Source organism: Caretta caretta, chromosome 1 (assembly GCF_965140235.1).
Source record: "Caretta caretta isolate rCarCar2 chromosome 1, rCarCar1.hap1, whole genome shotgun sequence".
Lineage (NCBI taxonomy): Eukaryota > Metazoa > Chordata > Testudines > Cheloniidae > Caretta > Caretta caretta.
In genome coordinates this window covers 45,671,813-45,690,702 of record NC_134206.1, presented here as the reverse complement: position 1 = coordinate 45,690,702, position 18,890 = coordinate 45,671,813, and the positions used below count along the sequence as shown (strand labels likewise).

Below are 18,890 nucleotides of genomic sequence, written 5' to 3'. Positions count from 1 at the left end.
TGTTGCTAGTCTACTGTAGTGACATGTTTGTGGTATGAGAGAGCACCCAAAGTGCTTTCAGGTAAGCTACTGAATAGTCATCAGGTATGGGTTGGATTTGAACAAGTGACTTAGGAGAGGACTCTACATTCTGTGTTGTCACCTAAGCCATTTTGTTTCAGTTAAATCTCTTTTGTGATGAACTAAAATATGTCTATATATAACTAAGACATTTTTACATCAGGTACATATTATGGTCAGTCTTATGGTGTATTAACTCACGATGTGCTCTGGGATAAAGCCATTATAAAATTTAAAATGAATTTCAAAATGTCTGTGCTTTACTAGGATCTTGGGATAGGACAGCTAGATGAAGATACCCATTGTAAAGCTGCAGTGTTTAAATTTAATAGGTAATCTAGGATCTTATTTACAATCGTAGTGTAAATTAATGCACACATTATGCTGAAGCTGGTCCCAACAGTATAGTTATCATGCTGAGATAAAAGTTCTTAGTTTAAGTGGTGTTTTAAATATTTGTTTTGTTAAAAAAAATTAAAAGTATTCAAAATTTACGTTTACAACTTGACTCTCTCATGGTGGCTTGATGAAAATTGGGTTGGTACAGGGAGAATAAGGGATAAAGGAGTTAAGGAGAGCTGGCTGTTTCTCAATGGGACAGTGGTGAAGGCATAATTTCAAACTATTCTGATGCGGAAGTAAGATAGGAAGAATAGGAAGGCTCTCTCAGGAGCTCTTTAATGACCTGAAAATCAAAAAGAAATCCCACAAAAAGTGGAAATGTGGACAAATGGCTCAGGAGTACAGAACATTAGCACAAGCATGTAGGGACAAAATCCAAAAACGTAAGGGCACAAAATGAATTACACCTAGCAAAGGACATAAAAGGCAGTAAGAGGTTCCTTAAATACATTAGGATTGAAAGAAAGACAAAGAAAAGTTTAGGTACTCTACTTCCTGGAGAAGACACACTAATAACTATAACAGCAAGAAGGCTGAGGTGTTTAATGCCTATTTTGCCAAGCTCAGTAATCTTCACTAGAAAATTAATGGTGATTGGATACTCAGCACAATATTAACAAGGGGAAAGGAGCACATTCCAAAATAGGGAAAAATTAGTTTAAATAATGTTTAGATAAGTTAGGTATATTCAAGTCAGCAGGGCCTGATGAAATTCACTCGAGTACTTAAGGAGCTAGCCAAAGCAATCTTGGAACTGTTAGTGATTATCTTTGAGAACTCAGAGGACAGGTGAGGTCCCAGAGGACTGGAAAAGGGCAAACCTACTACCTTTCTTTAAAAAGGGGGACAAAGAGGACCTGGGCAATCATAAATCAGTCAACTTAACTTCAGTACCTGGAAAGATACCGGAATAAATATTCAATTCGTAAGCACCTAGAGGATAATAGGATTATAAGGAATAGTCAGTATGGATTTGTCAAGAACAGGGTCACAAACCTAGTGGATGGGGGAAAGCAATAGACATGATATATCTTGATTTTTAGTAAGGCTTTTGACACAGTTCCACATGACATTCTCATAAGCAGACTAGGGAAATCTGGTTTAGATGACATTACTATAAGGTGGGTGCACAACTGGTTGAAAGATCGTACTCAAAGAGTAGTTATCAATGATTCGTTGTCTAACTGGGAGGGCTTATCTAATGGGCTCCTACAGGGGTCAGCCCTGAGTGTTCTACTGTGATGCTTCCCAAAGGCATCCAGAGTTGTGAGGCACCTCACTTCCACCTGCCCTTAGCATGAGGAAGTCTTGTCTGTGCCTGCTGTGGATCAGCTCCCTGACTCCAACATCCTCTAGCAACATGAGCACTAACTTCCAGGCCTCGGCAGGCCTTGCTTTGTCTGTGAAGGTTAACGATAGGCACACCAAGCATCCCTCTTGAGCACCCAGCCCCTGGTCCACCGAACACTCACAGAAGTCTCAGATTTGCTGCTCTCAGAGGAATAGTACACAAAAATTTACTAGTTTTAATTCAGGATTGCCATTTTTCTTAACAAACACTTAAACTTATTCTTGTTTTCACTATAAATATATCTATTACCAAAGAACAGAGATTTAGATGATGGAAAGTAAGAATATTGGAAACAAATGATTACATATAAAACAAAATCATAACAGTCTTTCTAGAGCTGAAATTTAATTCTCAAAACATTCCTGTCTCCAGCAAGATAGCTTATTTTAAGTCCTTTCCTCAGCATTTTCAACCCTCTGTAGCTGTAGCTGCTCTAGTCCTTGGTTCCTGGTGCATTGTGGGAAAACTTGACTATCCATCCTTCAGAACCATATTGGAAGTTGTTTCAGCCCACCAACACATTCAGCCAAGCCATCTTTTGGGTCTTCATGCTCTCTGCAACCAGAGCCAACAACATAGATGAGGCACCATTTGAAGAACTTGTTCTGCTTGTTCTTTTGTTCCCATTTCAGGAAATGGGCAGAGCATCCATGAGATGCTGGTGGATGTTTTGATGGCATTTTCTGACCTACTGAAGGCACCTCTCAGCGGAGGAGGAGAATGAGATGCTAACTGGCTAATGCTGCTCACAACTCTCAGTATAGCTGCTGATGTCCTCTGTGTAGACCAGTGCTTCCTGAGCAGGATCACAAGTACAGACTGGTGGGATCGTATCGTCATGTGGACCTGGGATGATCAGCAGTGACTCCAGAAGTTTTGCATGAAGAAAGTGACATTTCTGGAGCTTTGGGAGCAGCTTTTCACGAACCTCCAATTTGAGAGAGGGTGGCCATGCTGGTCCAGAAGCTGGTTGTATAACCATCTGGAAGCTGGGTACTTCTGACTTCTACAAGTCCACTGCTAACCAGTTCAGTGTTGGCAATTTGAGTGGGATGGTTGTGGTGGTGGAGGTTTCAGAGGCAATGAGGCATGTGATTTACTCAAATCTGGCAAGCATAAAAAATATCCTTGCCGTAATTGCTGGTTTTGAGAAAATGGGGTTTCCCAACTGCACTGGGGCCATGATGATATTTGTGCCCAAAGCTTGTCCTCCCTCGAGGAGCACCAGAGTACATAAACCACAAAGGCTACTACTCCGTTGCTGTGCTGGCCCTTGTCAACCACAGAGGCTGATTCATGGATGCCAACATGGACTGCTAGAAAAGTGCATGATGACAGACTTTTCAGCTGATTGGTAGTTTTCCTTCATGGACATACTGGGATGCTATTCTCATCAAATGACATTGTCATAAATGGAGTAACTGTCCCCACTTTTATTCTAGGAGACCCCACCCTTGTGTTACGAGATTGTACCTGATTTCAGAAGCCCTGGTAAAGGAAGGTTTAATTACACTCTCAATAGGTACAGAATGGTGGCTGAATGCGCATTTGGCCAATTAAAATCTTGCTGGTGCTGTTTACAGAACCATTTGGATGTAAGTGTTACAATGCTGTCTGCATTATTGTGGCTTGCTGTGCTCTTCACAATGTTTTACTGCATCATGAAAGCACGATCCTGCCCTGCCAGGCTCCTGCTTGATTGTGGTTGGCCTGCAAGGGTAGAAGTAGAAGGGCCTGAAAATAGAAATGAAACAGTACACTGTCTCAGTATTTCAGAAGAATTTTATTATATCATCAGCAGAAATTTCTTTAGGATCTCAAGGCCAAAACATAATATTTTGTATAATTTTGTGCTTCAGTATATCTGAGACCAACAGTTTTTTAGTTTCTAAATGTTGCTTGTACACCACTTAGAGTTAAGCACCACTTCAGAGCGCAAAGCCTTCACACATAATGGTAAGGTGAAATTTACAAAATTCATTTAGTGATATATTGTTAAAAATTGCAGTCCACTTTAGCCTTGGGGTGTGAGTGCCACTTTCCATAGTTTGCTACCTATGGTTTTATTATCCTTTTAGGCGTTTGGGAGGACATAACAATTTGGGAGATTCCTGAATGGCAAAGGGATATTCTGTTCCAAGTTACTGATGGCGGCCAGATGTGTGTTGAGTTCCTACTATCATACCATTGTAGGACTTAATCACATTAGCCACGCCATCAGGGGCTCGTTCACCTGCACATCTACCAATGAGATCTATGCCATCATGTGCCAGCAATGCCCCTCTGCCATGTACATTGGCGAAACTGGACAGTCCCTACGCAAAGGAATAAATGGACACAAATCTGACATCAGGAATCATAACATTCAAAAACTGGTAGGAGAACACTTCAGCCTCTCTGACCACTCAGTAAAAGATTTAAGGGTGGCAATTTTGCAACAGAAAAGCTTCAAAAACAGACTCCAACGAGAAACTGCTGAGCTTGGATTAATATGCAAACTAGATACCATTAACTTGGGTTTGAATAGAGACTGGGAGTGGTTGGGTCATTGCACATATTGAATCTGTTTCCCTAAGTTAAGTATCCTCACACCTTCTTGTCAACTGTCTAAATGGGCCATCTTGATTATCCCTACAAAAGTTTTTTACTCCTGCAGATAATTGCTCATCTTAACTAATTAGCCTCTCATAGTTTGTATGGCAACTTCCAACTTATCTGTATGTGTATATATATCTTCTTACTATATGTTCCATTCTATGCATCCGATGAAGTGGGCTGTAGCCCACGAAACTTATGCTCTAATAAATTTGTTAGTCTCTAAGGTGCCACAAGTACTCCTGTTCTTACTACAGGAAAAGTTTGTAGCTATCTGCACCTGGGGAAATCAGCAGGATGCAGCGCTAGTTTCCACAGAGATTATTGTTTCCCTATAGGCTGCACGCTGTATTCAAGATGTGGGCGTATCATTCGTACAGAGACATCTCTTAGGGGAGGATCTATTAATGGAGATTCTCTATGTCCTAGTGAGGAGAGGATGGTAGATGATAAAATACAGGTAGGATCTGATGAGAAACAGTCAAATGAAAAAAGTCCCATTCAATTACATCATGTAATGGCAGACTGCTAAAAAGTGACGAGTTTTTAAAGTGCTTCTATACCAATGCTAGAAGTCTAAATAATAAAATGGGTGAACTAGAGTGCCTCTTATTAAATGAGGATATTGATATAATAGGCATCACAGAAACTTGGTGGAATGAGGATAATCAATGGGACACAGTAATGTCAGGGTACAAAATATATCGGAAGGACAGAACAGGTCATGCTGATGGGGGAGTGGCACTGTATGTGAAAGAAAGCGTAGAATCAAATGAATACTTAAAAAATCTTAAATGAACCAAACTGTACCATAGAATCTCTATGGATAGTAATTCCAAGCTCTAATAATAAGAATATAGCAGTAGGGATATATTACCAACCACCTGACCAGGATGGTGATAGTGTCTGTGAAATGCTCAAGGAGATTAGAGAGGCTATTAAAATAAAAAACTCAATAATAATAGGGGATTTCAACTATCCTCATATTGACTGGGTACATGTCACCTCAGGATGGGAAGCAGAGATAAAGTTTCTTGACATCTTAAATGGATGCTTCTTGGAGCAGCTAGTCCTGGAACCCACAAGAGGAGAGGCAATTCTTGATTTAGTCCTAAGTGGAGCACAGGATCTGGTCCAAGAGGTGAATATAGCTGGACCGCTTGGTAATACTGACCATAATATAATTAAATTTAACATCCCTGTGGTGGGGAAAACACCTCAACAGCCCAACACTGTAGCATTTAATTTCAGAAAGGGGGATTACACAAAAATGAGGAAGATAGTGAAACAGAAATTAAAAGGTACAGCTCAAAAAGTGAAATCCATGCAAGCTGCATGGAAACTTTTTAAAGACTTCATAATAGAGGCTCAACTTAAATGTTTATCCCAAATTAAAAAAACAGAGATCCAAAGAAGTGCTACTGTGGCTAAACAACAAAGTAAAAGAAGCAGTGAGAGGCAAAAAGGCATCCTTTAAGAAGAAGTTAAATCCTAGCAAGGAAAATAGAAAGGAGCATAAACTCTGGCAAATAAAGTGTAAAAATATAATTAGGAAGGCCAAAAAAGAATTTGAAGAACAGCTAGCCAAAGATCAAAAAGTAATAGCAGGGTTTTTTTTTTAAGTACATCAGAAGCAGAAAGCTTGCTAAAGGAGCACTCCAGGATGATAAGGCCATTGCAGAGAAACTAAATGAATTCTTTGCCTCGGTCTTCATGGCTGAGGATGTGAGGGAGAGTCCCAAACCTGAACCATTCTTTTTAGGTGACAAATCTGAGGAACTGTCCCAGATTGAGGTGTCATTAGAGGAGGTTTTAGAAGTAATAAGTCACCAGGACCTGATGGTATTCACCCAAGAGTTCTGAAGGAACTTACGTGAAATTGCAGAACTACTAACTGTAACCTATCATTTAAATCAGCTTCTGTACCAAATGACGGGAGGATAGCTAATGTGATGCCAATTTTTAGAAAGGGCTCCAGAGATGATCCCGGCAATTACAGGCCGGTAAGCCTGACTTCAGTACTCGGCAAACTGGTTGAAACTATAGTAAAGAACAACGCTGTCATACACATAGATTAACACAATTTGTTAGGGAAGAGTCAACATGGTTTTTGTAAAGGGAAATCATGCCTCACCAATCTGCTAGAATTCTTTGATGTGCTCAACAAGCATGTGGACAAGGGGGATCCAGTAGATACAGTGTACTTAGATTTTCCAAAAGGCTTTGACAGGGTCCCTCACCAAGGCAAAGTAAGCTGTCATCAGATAAGAGGGAAGGTCCTCTCATGGATTGGTAACTTGTTAAAAGATCGGAAACAAAGGGTAGGAATAAATGGTCAGTTTTCAGAATGGAGAGCGGTAAATAGTGGTGTTCCCCAGGGGTCTGAATTCAACCTATCCATAAATGAAATGGAAAAGGGGTAAGCAGTGAGGTGGCAAAATTTGCAGATGATACAAAACTACTCAAATAGTTAAGTCCCAGGCTGACTGCGAAGAGATACAAAAGTATCTCTCAAAACTAGGTGACTGGGCAACAAAATGGCAGCTGAAATTCAATGTTGATAAATGTAAAGTAATACACATTAGAGAAAACAATTCCAGCTATACATATAAAATGATGGGGTCTAAATTAGCTGTTACCACTCAAGAAAAAGATCTTGGAGTCATTGTGGATAGTTCCCTGAAATCATCCACTCAATGTGCAGCAGCAGTCAAAAAAGCCAACAGAATGTTGGGCATCATTAAGAAAGGGATAGATAGTAAGACAGAAAGTGTCATATTGCCTCTATATAAATCCATGGTAACCCACATCTTGAATACTGCGTGCAGATGTGGTCGCCCCATCTCAAAAAATATTGGAATTGGAAAAGGTTCAGAAAAGGGCAACAAAAATGATTAGGGGTGTGGAAGGCCTTCCTTATGAGGAGAGAATAATAAGACTAGGACTTTTCAACTTGGAAGAGAGCCGACTAAGGGGGGATATGATAGAGGTCTATAAAATCATGACTGGTGTGGAGAAAGCGAATAAGGAAGTGTTATTTACTCCTTCTCATAACACAAGAACTAGGGGTCACCAAATGAAATTAATAATCAGCAAGTTTAAAACAAATAAAAGGAAGTATTTCTTCACACAACTTCCAGTCTGTGGAAGTCTTTGTCAGAGGATGTTGTGAAGGCCAAGAGTATAACAGGGTTCAAAAAAGAGCTAGATAAGTTAATGGAGGATAGGTCCATCAATGGCTATTAGCCAGGATGGGCAGGGATGGTGTCCCTAGCCTCTGTTTGCCAGAAGTTGGGAATGAGTGACAGGGAATGGATCACTTGATGATTACCTGTTCTGTTCATTCCCTCTGGGGCACATGGCATTGGCGATTGTCGGAAGACAGGATACAGGGCTAGATGGACCTTTGGTCTGACCTAGTATGGCCGTTCTTATGTTCTTCTTATCTCCATTTTACATATGGGAAACTGAGGCACAGAGAGGTGATGTGGCTTGCCCAAGATCATCCAGGCCAGTCTAGTGGTATTTCCACTAAGCTACACAATTGCTATATGATTTCTGAGTGCTTCTCCTGTGTCCTGTATATTTTGTTATAGTGGAATGGGGATAATGGTCATGCTTTGAAATGTTTGCAATGTGTAGTTACTAACAAGGCAGGTGAGAGAGGCTCGGAGAGGTGAGAACATCTCAGTGAGATGAGTGTAGCCTGTAGTAATAGCTCTAAACATATGAACTGCTCCATTTATACCTATGAGTGTTCCCATCCTCTCTACCCAATACTGGAGAGGCTGTGATATGCGTCAAGCATGTCTGTTCTCAACCCCTCACCCCAGCGTCAGCAATGTGTTCTTGGTGCATGCTCCTAGCATGCCTGTTCTAAGCTCCCCACCAGAGGGGCAGGGCTTTCCCAGATCCTGACTTATATGTGAGGGGGTAGTGAGATGGGTCCTGAAGCCATTAGAGGGACAAGACATCCCAACATCCCAGCTTACATGAGTGGTGGCAGGAAGGGGGTGGGGGAAAATCGAACCCCTGAGTTTCTGTCCTTCACCCAGCAGGGCAGGGAGTGAGGCTCAGATACATTTGGAGGGCAGGGACCCCCAAATCCCAGCTCATATGAAGGGGTGGGGAGAGGGGCTCAGACCCTCCCCAGAAAGGCAAGCCTTTCCAGATCACTTGGAGAAGGGGGAGATTACATCCCTGTAGATGGGCTGGGGGCTCCTGTATTGTAGCACACTCAGATGGGGAATGTAGAGCTGACAGACACTCCTATTTGTATTGTTTCCCAGTCCCCCTGTCACTCACCCCCATATTCCCTTCCCAGTGCACCCCTCCTCCCCCACTAGCCTCCATCCCTAGCCTCCCTCCCCCAGGTCCTCTCCCCTTATTCCCACCTACTTTCACCCTAGTCATCCTGCCCTCTGAGCAAGCATTTGCTTGTGTAGTTTTTCTTTTCAAAAAGTAGTTTCAGTGCCTTCTGAAATTTTTGTTGTACTTTGATTACATTTCCCCAGAATGAAAAAAAACCTTTTACAGAGCCAGATCACAGTAACGTTATCCCTTCTTTCAGTTTCAGATTTCTGCCCTATTTTGGATTCATACTCTCAGTGCCTGTGGTGGTGGTCAGATTTGATGACTGTAACATACCATCAGAGCCACACAGGTTCTGTGATGTAGAGAGAGTTTTTCAGATTGTTAGCTGCTCTCTCTACCTGTGCACAGTGTAATCCATTTGATGTGTGAGCAGTAGAACTGCTTGGAGTGGGCCCATCTGGAGAAGCAAACTCTTTCTTTTTTTAGATCACATTCCAATTAGATTTCCCCTGAAGGGCTGGTGGGTGCCATACACTCTGTTGGGGTAACCCTTGGGCTTCAGAGATCCTGATGTGATGATCTGAGTACTGGGTTGATCTCTGTGTTCCAGAATAGGTCAACTTTAAGAAACAGCTCTCCCAAAAAGAGAGTTTATCCAAGTGGCCCCAAATTTGGATCACTGACCCTACACTGAACCCACATGAGGTGCACAGATTTCAAGGCAATCTGAGTAACTGTAAGGATTTTAGAGCACTTGGAACAGTCAGGCTTTAAACAGGAAGCTGGTCTTAACCGTAAGTATAGCTAGGGTGACCAGACAGCAAATGCGAAAAATCGGGACGGGGTGGGGGGGTAATAGGAGCCTATATAAGAAAAAGACCCAAAAATCGGGACTGTCCCTATAAAATCAGGACATCTGGTCACCCTAAGTATAGCAGAGCTCTGCAATAATCTTTAAAGCAGGAAAAAAGGAAGACTCAGGCCATTAAAGCACAATCGTCATAACTTCATTACCCAGAAAGATACTGAAACAAATTATTAAATTGCAAGCACCTAGAGCAGAGGTTCTCAAACTGGCAGTCGGGACTTCTTGGGGCTCGCGAGGTTATTACATGGGGGGCCATGAGCTGTCAGCCTCCACCCCAAACCGTGCTTTGCATCCAGTATTTATAATGGCGTTAAATACATAAAAAAGTGTTTTTAATTTGTAAGGGGGTTGCACTCAGAGGCTTGCTATGTGAAAGGGGTCACCAGTACAAAAGTTTGAGAACCACTGACTTAGAGGATAAGGTGATAAGTAATAGCCAAAATGGCTTTAAGAACAAATTGTGCTAAACAAACCTAACTTCCTTTGTTGACTGGGGAAGTGGTGTACTGGAGGTGAGGGAAGCAGTAGGGTGACAGTCCAATAGAAAAGTGTGCCAGATAAAAACATCACCAAAACATCAAAATAAGCAACATCATTATATTCTGTCCTTATTTTACGAAGTTTGCAGCAGTTCCAGCCTTTACTGCTTCATATTATCCCGTAATGTCTCCTACATGTTAGTGCTGAAATGGCTGTCATTAGGCCAAGATGATATAACTGTATAGAAAACCAACCTGAAGATTGCAGAATTCTAATGTTAATATTAATATTAATAAAACAAACAAGCCTCTCTGCTCCTTGTAGATGATCTCAATTCCCTAACTTCTGTAAAATGTAATCCTGGTATAATAGTACATTCCAGGCATTTCATTCCTGGAGATCATTATTTCTGAAATTGTTACAAATCATGTGGCCTGAGGTCCATTGCTTTGCAATGCTAGATGCGCGTGCAAATGTTGCTCAGAAAAGAACTAATGTCTTATTGTTTTGGTGTGCTTTATTTATAGTTATGCAAAAATACTTGTAACTTTTGCGGGTCAGTAAATATCATACTAAAAGTGAAGTATACACAGAACATACACAGAAATAAAAAAATCTTTTAGGGGATTGTAAAATGATTTAACATAATCCTGTCTGTCTTGGTGCAAGAGAGGTTAGGTGAGGCAATATTTTGGAAGTTTTAAAAATATGAATGGGGTTTAGTCTGAGGAACACTTGGTAGATGTTCTGCCTTCTTTAAGAGCTGTATGGAAAAAAAATAAGTTCCATTCTGGAGGTGTCATCCGGAAAAACACCAACAATTAAAATGGCTACTTTTTTCTGTATTGCTGACTAATTAGGACTAGCTAAGCATACTCAGTTAGTTCTTTCTCTAATCATTGCCAAGATTTTAATTGCCATGTATAATGACTGGGCTGGGTCATAAAAACACCCCCTGGGAAGGAGGCAGGACAGACGCCTAATCCATTGTTCCGCAGATTTACAGTCAGATTAATTTTTTGCATATCTTTGCCTTTCTTCATCTGACTAGGGCGTAACTGTTGTTACAGAGTCTAGGAAATCCAGAGCATTTATGTCCTGAAAGCTGTGCATGCTTGTTTTGGCTGGATCAGCCCCATGTTATGGAGTGCCTAGGAATAAGTACCAAATCCTGACCAAACCTGTTGTTTGTTTGTTTGTTTATTTTGATGGCTCAGAAAGTTCAAACTCAGTCAGACATGCTTTTCTGGTATTTTCAATTTGTTTGGTTTAAAATTGCCTTAAACAATTACTTAATTTTGGTAGAATAAATGTGCACTGTGGAATATAGGCAGCTAATTCCAAGCATATAGTCCTCCACATTAATACATGCTACTTCAAAAGCAATTGAGCACCTGTTTTTCTTTTTAACAAGTGACTGTTGTTCATATTGGACATTTGGGACAGATTTTCAGAACGGTGGGTATGTATTTGCATGCCTCATTTGTGCATACACTGCCAGTTAGATGTGTAACTGGCCATTTGTGTGTGCAGTTATTCACATTGACCATTGCAGAGCTGGCCTTGTATCCTGGTAGAAACTGCCATTTAATTAATTTTTCCTTCTTTAGTTACACTACATGTCTACACTGTGGACGTAGATAGAACTATAAATAGATAGAACCATAGAACCTATGAATATTAAGATTGCATTGTTTTATTTTCCAGGGCGCCAATGCCTCAGCTTTAGAGAAAGAGATTGGTCCGGAACAGTTTCCAGTCAATGAGCACTATTTTGGTTTAGTTAACGTAAGTTTCAATTAATAATTTAATTGCTTTGAAATACTAAGTGATAGAACTGAGGTGGAGCAAATTGTGTACAACACTAATATAATGTCATTGGAAAGAAATTATTGAAATCTGACTTGCTGTAAACTTAATGTTAAAAGTTAAGACTCTCATAAAGGTACAGTATATATATATATGTTAGAATAAATATAGAACTATTTCTCATGTTTCTTGCGTTTTACTCCTCTGTAAACTTTTACTTCTTCAGATTACTATACTCTAAAGCAGAAAAGTACATAGCATGTTGTGGTGGTTATCACAGTCTATATAAATAATTACATACAAAAAACCTTAACACATGGTTGCAGTGTTAAAGCACTCAGAAGTGTGGAAATGCCAGAATAGAGGTTGCAGTTTTTGTTGAAACTTTCAAAACATGTTCAGCCCAAAAAAGAGAGCCAGACTGGAAAATTTCAGCATATTCTATTCAATAATAAAATTTAATTACACAACTGACAGTTGGCAAATTGTGAAAACTGCATCTCATTAGAAGAACTTCTGTAGCACTGCCTGAAGTGATATAAGAGTTTTTAAATTTTGTTTCTTGGTGATGAGGGTATTGTAAAGACAAACAGTAATATAATATAGCACCTTCACTTTGGATGGACCAGAGCGACAAGTGCTGCTCGTTTCTGCATGAGCTGCAGGAATCCACCGCACAGCTGTTCTAAGCTGGTGGCAGAATCTCAGATTGGAAAAGAAGCATATTTAAATGAAAGCACAATCGATTGTTTAAATATATGCCCTCCAAAAAAGCAAAGGGGGAAAAAATAATACATTGAAATGCTTCTGATCATTCCAAATGGAATTGCTACCATCTTGGAAACGTTCTGTGTGAGACTAAGCGTTGCTGCAGTTTTAAAACTGTTGGTCTGACAGCGGGGTAGGTGAGAGAGATTTGGGGGAGAGCATTTAAATCACACAGATCTGAAAACATAGCGGGTATTTTTAGTTCTCTAGTTGCAACTGAACAGGTTAGAGATATTTTAAAATCGTTGTGGGTTTCAGAATATACAGTAGTAAAAAACAGATGAATAAACATAGGCCACAATGCTTTGTTTCTTAAAGAAATAAGTTTATTTTTAATTGCTGTTAACAGGAATTGCTACCGTAGTGTAATCTTCTGCCTCTTGTTAGGATATGTTCCATAGATATGCTACACTTTAAGAAAGTGAGTCTGACAGTAGGGCCTTACCAAATTCATGGTCCTTTTTGTTCAATTTCACAGCCTCAGGGTTTTAAAATTGTTCAACTTCACATTTTCACATGTTTACATCTGAAATTTCACGGTATTGTCCTGACCCAAAAGAGGGTCATAGGGGTTGCAAAGCTGTTGTTGGGGGATTGCCACCCTCACTTCTGTGCTGCCGTCAGAGGTAGGCTCTGAAGGCAGCAGCTGTGGAGCTTCCTGTGGCTGGGGAAGTTTCCTGGAGGTGGAGATGGGTCTGATCTCCCCTGTGCTGCTGGGTGTACCGCAGCTGGGGGTTCTTAGCTGCTAGTCTGGGCCAGGCTGCGGGGGACCAGGACTTCCTCTTCCCCTGCATGGCTGCTTGGGAGGGAAATCATACCCACCTCTGGGTACTTCCCCTGAGGGCAGGAAGCTCCACAGCTGCACTGCCTTCAGAGCTGGGCTTATTCAGCTGCGGCGCTTCCTGCAACTGGAGAAGGTACCTGGAGGTGGGTCTGATCTCTTCCCCCCCCCCACCCCTCCGAGAGTGGCTGTGCAGGGGAAGAAGCCTCCACCCCCAGGAACCTTCCCCAGCTGCAGGAAGCGCTGTGGCTGCTACCTTTAGAGCCCAGCTCTGAGGGCAGCGCAGGCATGGAGCTTTCTGCAGCCATGAGAGGTACCTGGAGGTGGGTCTGATCTCCCCCTCATGAGGGGCTGTGCAGGGGAAGAGGAAGTCCTGTTCTTCTCCAGCCTGGTGGCCTAGCAGTTGGAGCCCACTGAATGGTAGGAGCCCCTGGCTGGCGCACCCCTCTCCCTGCCCCTTCCTCTTTCCTCCAATAGCTACATTTCATGAAGGAGGTCTGATTTCATGGCCTGTGACGTGTTTTTTTACGGCCATGAGTTTAGTAGGGCCCTATTCATAGGCCAACAAGAATGCCTGTTGATTAAATGTAATCTAGTTGTGTTCAGACCATGCATAAGTTTAAATCACCATTTTTCCTATTTCATGTAGAAGGATGAAACAGTTTCCTTTCAGCTTGGTATTAGTTTAGTTGGGAAATAATGAAACACAATTATAGTGAAGTATTGGTGCTAGCTTGTAGAACTGACAACACAATCTTACATTTGTAAACTTCTTTCCTTCAAAGTTTTCAAAAATATTCTCATCTTTATCTCGGGGTACCATTGTATTGACAAATAGAACTGTTTCATAGTCTTTATTCTGCTTCTCTGCACAGAGAGGGTTTGTTATGTCATTGCTTGTTTACCAATAGCTCAGAATTGATTCTGTTGTGATGACCCAGTTATTTTTCATACATGCAACATTCAATAACCTTAACTTGTGTCCAGAAGTTTTGGTTAATATGTCATGATTACAGGGCCAGCTGCACCTCTGTCCCCTTTCTTGTCTCTCTGAATGCAGTCCATCAAGTGGCTTTTGACTAATGGCTTTTCTACCTTTACCTATTTTGGGGTGGAATTCTGCAGTTCTTCCGAGACCTGGGCTGTATAGTATAATGTCTAAGGATGGTCGAGTTGTACTTGGTCCTGCTTTAGCAAGCGGGGGATGAACTAGATGACCTTTTGAGGTCCCTTTCAGATGTACTTTTCTATGATTCTGTATGTACCAACTAATCTTACCCAGCAGGTCTGACTGAATTTGGAAACCTGTGGTTCTTCATTTCAGGAGTCTGTGACCAGTGGTATCTGGTGATAAAACAGTCCTCTTAAAACAAAAATATTGTTTATTTTGCAATGGGAGCAAAGGATCTAGAGAAAAAAGATTTTAAAATGACAGTCTACGTGCATACTGGAGGCATACTGCCTCTGATGGTAACCTAGGCAGGCCTGACTTCAGTGGGTCCTGTCTCAATCAGGTTTTTCCAAACAACTCTTTCCTTTCTCTCTCGAGCATTTCTGATTAAACCAGCCACAGTTCTTTTGTGCTGTGGTGTACATGGGCCTTTTCCTCTCCTGACATTGTCTCGTAACAACCCACGAGTGTTTGTGGCTCATTTAGTCCCCCATCAGACTCAGAGGCTTTGGTCATCATAGGACCTCACTCTCCATATAAATATCAAAGAAGTCTGGGCCCATCCATTTGGCTTGTATGGCATTCTTCTTTAAAGCAAAGACTTTCCAAGGAAGTTAGCCACGTAGCATCCATGCTGTCAGATGGAGGAGCAGCTGTTGTCCTGGGAGACCACATCCGCATTTCTCAGGAGCATCATAGGGATTCGGACTGATAGGATTAGTAGAGACAAAAACCAGTGTTGGTGAGACCATGCTGGGGCTTTTAGTATGATGTGAGCACCATCTTGTTTGATCTTGGACAAGACCTTGGGCAGGAGCAGAATTGGAAGGAAGGCAGACAGCAGATGTTTTGACCAATTCAGGGGGAAAGTATCCCACAGCGACCCCAGGCTATGTCCCACCACAGAACAAAAAAGCTGGCTCTATGCCAACAGGAGAGCTCTCCTGTGGCATAATAAAACCACCTCTGTGAGCAACAGAAGCTATGTCGGTGGGAGAAACTTTCCCGCCAACATAGTCCTGTCCACACTTGCACTTTTGTCAGTGTAACTTACGTTGCTCAGGAGGGGGGTGGTTTATTCACACCCCTGTGCAACGTAAGTTATGCCGACATAAGCTGTAGTGTAGACATAGCCTTAGTGCCTCCGCTGCTACTCATAGGTTTGCCAAATACGAGCAAGTTGAGACTAATGGTATGACTACACTACAGTTGCTACCGTGACACAATTATGGCGCGGTAGCATAGCTACTTCCTACATTGACAGAAGGGAGTTTTCCATCAATGTAGTTAATTCACGTCTCCAGGAGGTAGTAGAGAGGTCAATGGAAGAATTCTTCCATTGATCTGCACAGGCGGTTAGGTCAACCTAACTATATTGCACAAGGCGTGAAACTTTTCACAGCCCTGAGCAATGTAGCTAGAATGATCAAATTTTTAAGTGTAGACCTGGCCTAAGACTAGTTAGTTTCATTGCTGATATTCAGAACTCTGTGATGAACAATAAAACTGTAAAAATAATTTTCATGGTTCTGTCTGAGGAAATCTTGATAGTCTTTGTCCAGTAAAGTTTTTCATAATACCTTGGCTAAACTTTTTCTTAGTTTTAGATTCCTGATATCATCTGAGGGCTTGTCTACTTTTGGAACTCTACAGTGGCACAGCTGCCGAGTTGCATCGCTGTAGCGCTTCAGTGTAGATGTTACCTATGCTGATAGGAGGGGTTCTCCCTTTGACATAAGTAATCCACCTCACTGAAAGGCAGTAGCTAGGGCAACGGAAGAATTATTGTATCAACCTAGCACTGTCTACTTGGGTCATCTTAACTGAGTTGCTCAGGGGTGTGGATTTTTCATACCCCTGAGGGATGTAGCTGTATGACTTAACTCTTTAGTGTATATCTGGCCTTAGATGAAACAGTTCCATACCTTCATTTAAACTGTTACTTTGAAGGTATTACTAGCATATGGTGATCTTTTTCAGACTAGATAAACTTAGTGTGCTCTGTTTCAGAGTGGTAGCTGAGTTAGTCTTTATTAGCAAAAACAACGAGGAGTACTTGTGGCACCTTAGAGACTAACAAATTTATTTGGGCATAAGCTTTCGTGGGCTAAAACCCACTTCATCAGATGCATGGAGTGGAAAATACAATAGGCCGATATAGATACACAGTACATGAAAAGATGGGAGTTGCTTTACCAAGTGGGCAATCTAATCCATATATCACTTTGTTATCCTGTTTATAGTTTCTTAGCATCTCCCAAAAATGGGAGGTCAAACTTATAGCCAGTAGCATAGGTATGGTCTTATTGTCTTTCTTCTCTACCTGTACGTGTGGTTCCCCAAATGTGGTGGTCTTTGTAAATAGCACAGCTGCATAGTGAGATCCTAGTTCATAACTGGCATTCCTAGGTGCTATGATAATACAAATAATAATATGAATAATTAACATTTAGCTTGCTACTTACAGTTGTCTCCTTGTCTCTCAAAATGGATTGGAGAGAGAGACTCTGAAAAGCTGAGAGTCAGTCTGCTTTTATTTTCTTCCATAAATGTATAATTTTACATTAATTTATATTGGATTTCATCTCTTTCAGTTTGGCCCAGAGCTTTAATGTCACTCTGCATTTTGGTTCTCTGTCCTTCTACATGTTTTACTCTCCCAATTAATATGTCACCAGTCTGTATGCTTTTTCGATCTGAAAATTGTGAAACCTTTTATCTACAACTTTGTTGCCCTGATTTCTGTAGGAAATTTTGAAAGGCATATTTGAAATTCACTGATTTAATTAAAAATGTTAATTTTATATTTAAACAAAAATTCAGTTGTCTTGGATATTCTTGATTATAATGTGATCAGTATATTTCATGTAATATTAAAAACTTTGAGCTATTGCAAGCAGCCTTTCCTGGAGAATAATCTTGGGGGTGGAAACTGGGTTTGGTTTTGTTTTCGTTTTTTTAAATGGGCTGTGTTCATCCTGATTACCTATATTCTAAATTGTAGGAGCTGTGACTCTTTAAAGCATTTAGCAATAGATATGTATTCTGTGAATAATTGTACTTGAAATCAACTGAAAATCTGGAAACCAGATGTCTGTCTTTGGTCTCCAATTTTTTGACTGCATTGTATATGGTGGTTTTGTTGATCATGCAGTCCCAAAGGAGAGCTGCCAAAAGCAGTCACTTTCCCCATACTCCCAAAGCAATGACTAAGGAACTTTTAGACCATTCTCGGTTGAGAACATGGTCTCAACTTGCCCCTAGATAACTGTTTGTATTAGTGGCTTTATGATATAGTACATCCCTATAGTTTGAAACCAGCTACTAACGTGCACTAATACATAACATTTTCATGAATTACTTTGATAATGGAGTGGAGAATATGTTTATAAAATTTGTAGATGACATGAAGCTGAGAGGGATCACAAGCACTTCAGAGAACAGGATTAGAATTCCAAAGAACCTTGATAAATTGAAGAATTTGTCTGAAATAAACAAGATGAAATTCAATAAAAACGTGCAAAGTATTCAAATGCACAAATACAAAATGGGGAATAGCTGGCTAGGCAGTAGCACTGCAGAAAAGGGTCTAGGGGTTATAGTGGATCACAAATAGAATGAGAGTCATCAGTATGATGCCATTGCAAAAAAAAAAAGGCTAATATTCTGTGATCTATTAGCAGGAGTATTGTATGTAAGACATGGGAGGTAATTGTTGTGCTGTACTTGGCACTGGTAAGACCACAGCTGGAATAGTGTATCCAGTTTTAGGTACCACACTTTAGGAAAGAGGTGAACTAACTGAAGAGAGTCCAGATGAGAGCAACAAAAATGATAAAAGGTTTAGAAAGCATGACCTATGAGAAAAGATTAAAAAAATAGAGTATATTTATCCTTTAGGAAAAAAGGAGGTAGGTGGGGGTTGCTGATAAGTCTTCAGTTATGGTAAGGGCTGTTATAATGACGATGATCAATTTTTCTCTATGTCCACAGAAGGTAGGACAAGAAGTTTCTGGCTTAATGTGCAGCAAAGGAGGTTTAGGTTAGATATTAGAAAAGCCTTTCTAACGATAAGGATAGTTAACTACTGGAATAGGTTGCCAAGACAGTTTGTGGAATCCTTCTCATTAGAGGTTTTTGAGAGCATGTTAGACAATGCCTATCAGGGGTAGTCTTAGGGTATGTCTACACTACGAAATTAGGTCGAATTTATAGACATCGGTTTTTTAGAAATAGCTTTTACATAGTCGATTGTGTTTGTCCCCACACAAAATGCTCTAAGTGCATTAAC

The 18,890-nt window shown here is 40.8% G+C and overlaps 1 protein-coding gene across 2 annotated transcripts in view; it reads left to right on the top strand.

Annotated features, from left to right (window-relative positions):
- USP12 (ubiquitin specific peptidase 12) overlaps positions 1-18,890 on the top strand; it is a 74,477-nt gene that overhangs the window by 1,671 nt on the left and 53,916 nt on the right. The window contains exons 2-3 of one of the 2 annotated variants that reach the window (XM_075127545.1): positions 2,446-3,408; positions 11,778-11,858. In XM_075127545.1, coding sequence (XP_074983646.1) covers positions 3,343-3,408; positions 11,778-11,858 — 147 coding nt within the window. In that variant the 5' untranslated portion in view covers positions 2,446-3,342. The remainder of the gene's footprint in view (positions 1-2,445; positions 3,409-11,777; positions 11,859-18,890) is intronic. The other variant, XM_048846309.2, reaches the window with a different exon arrangement.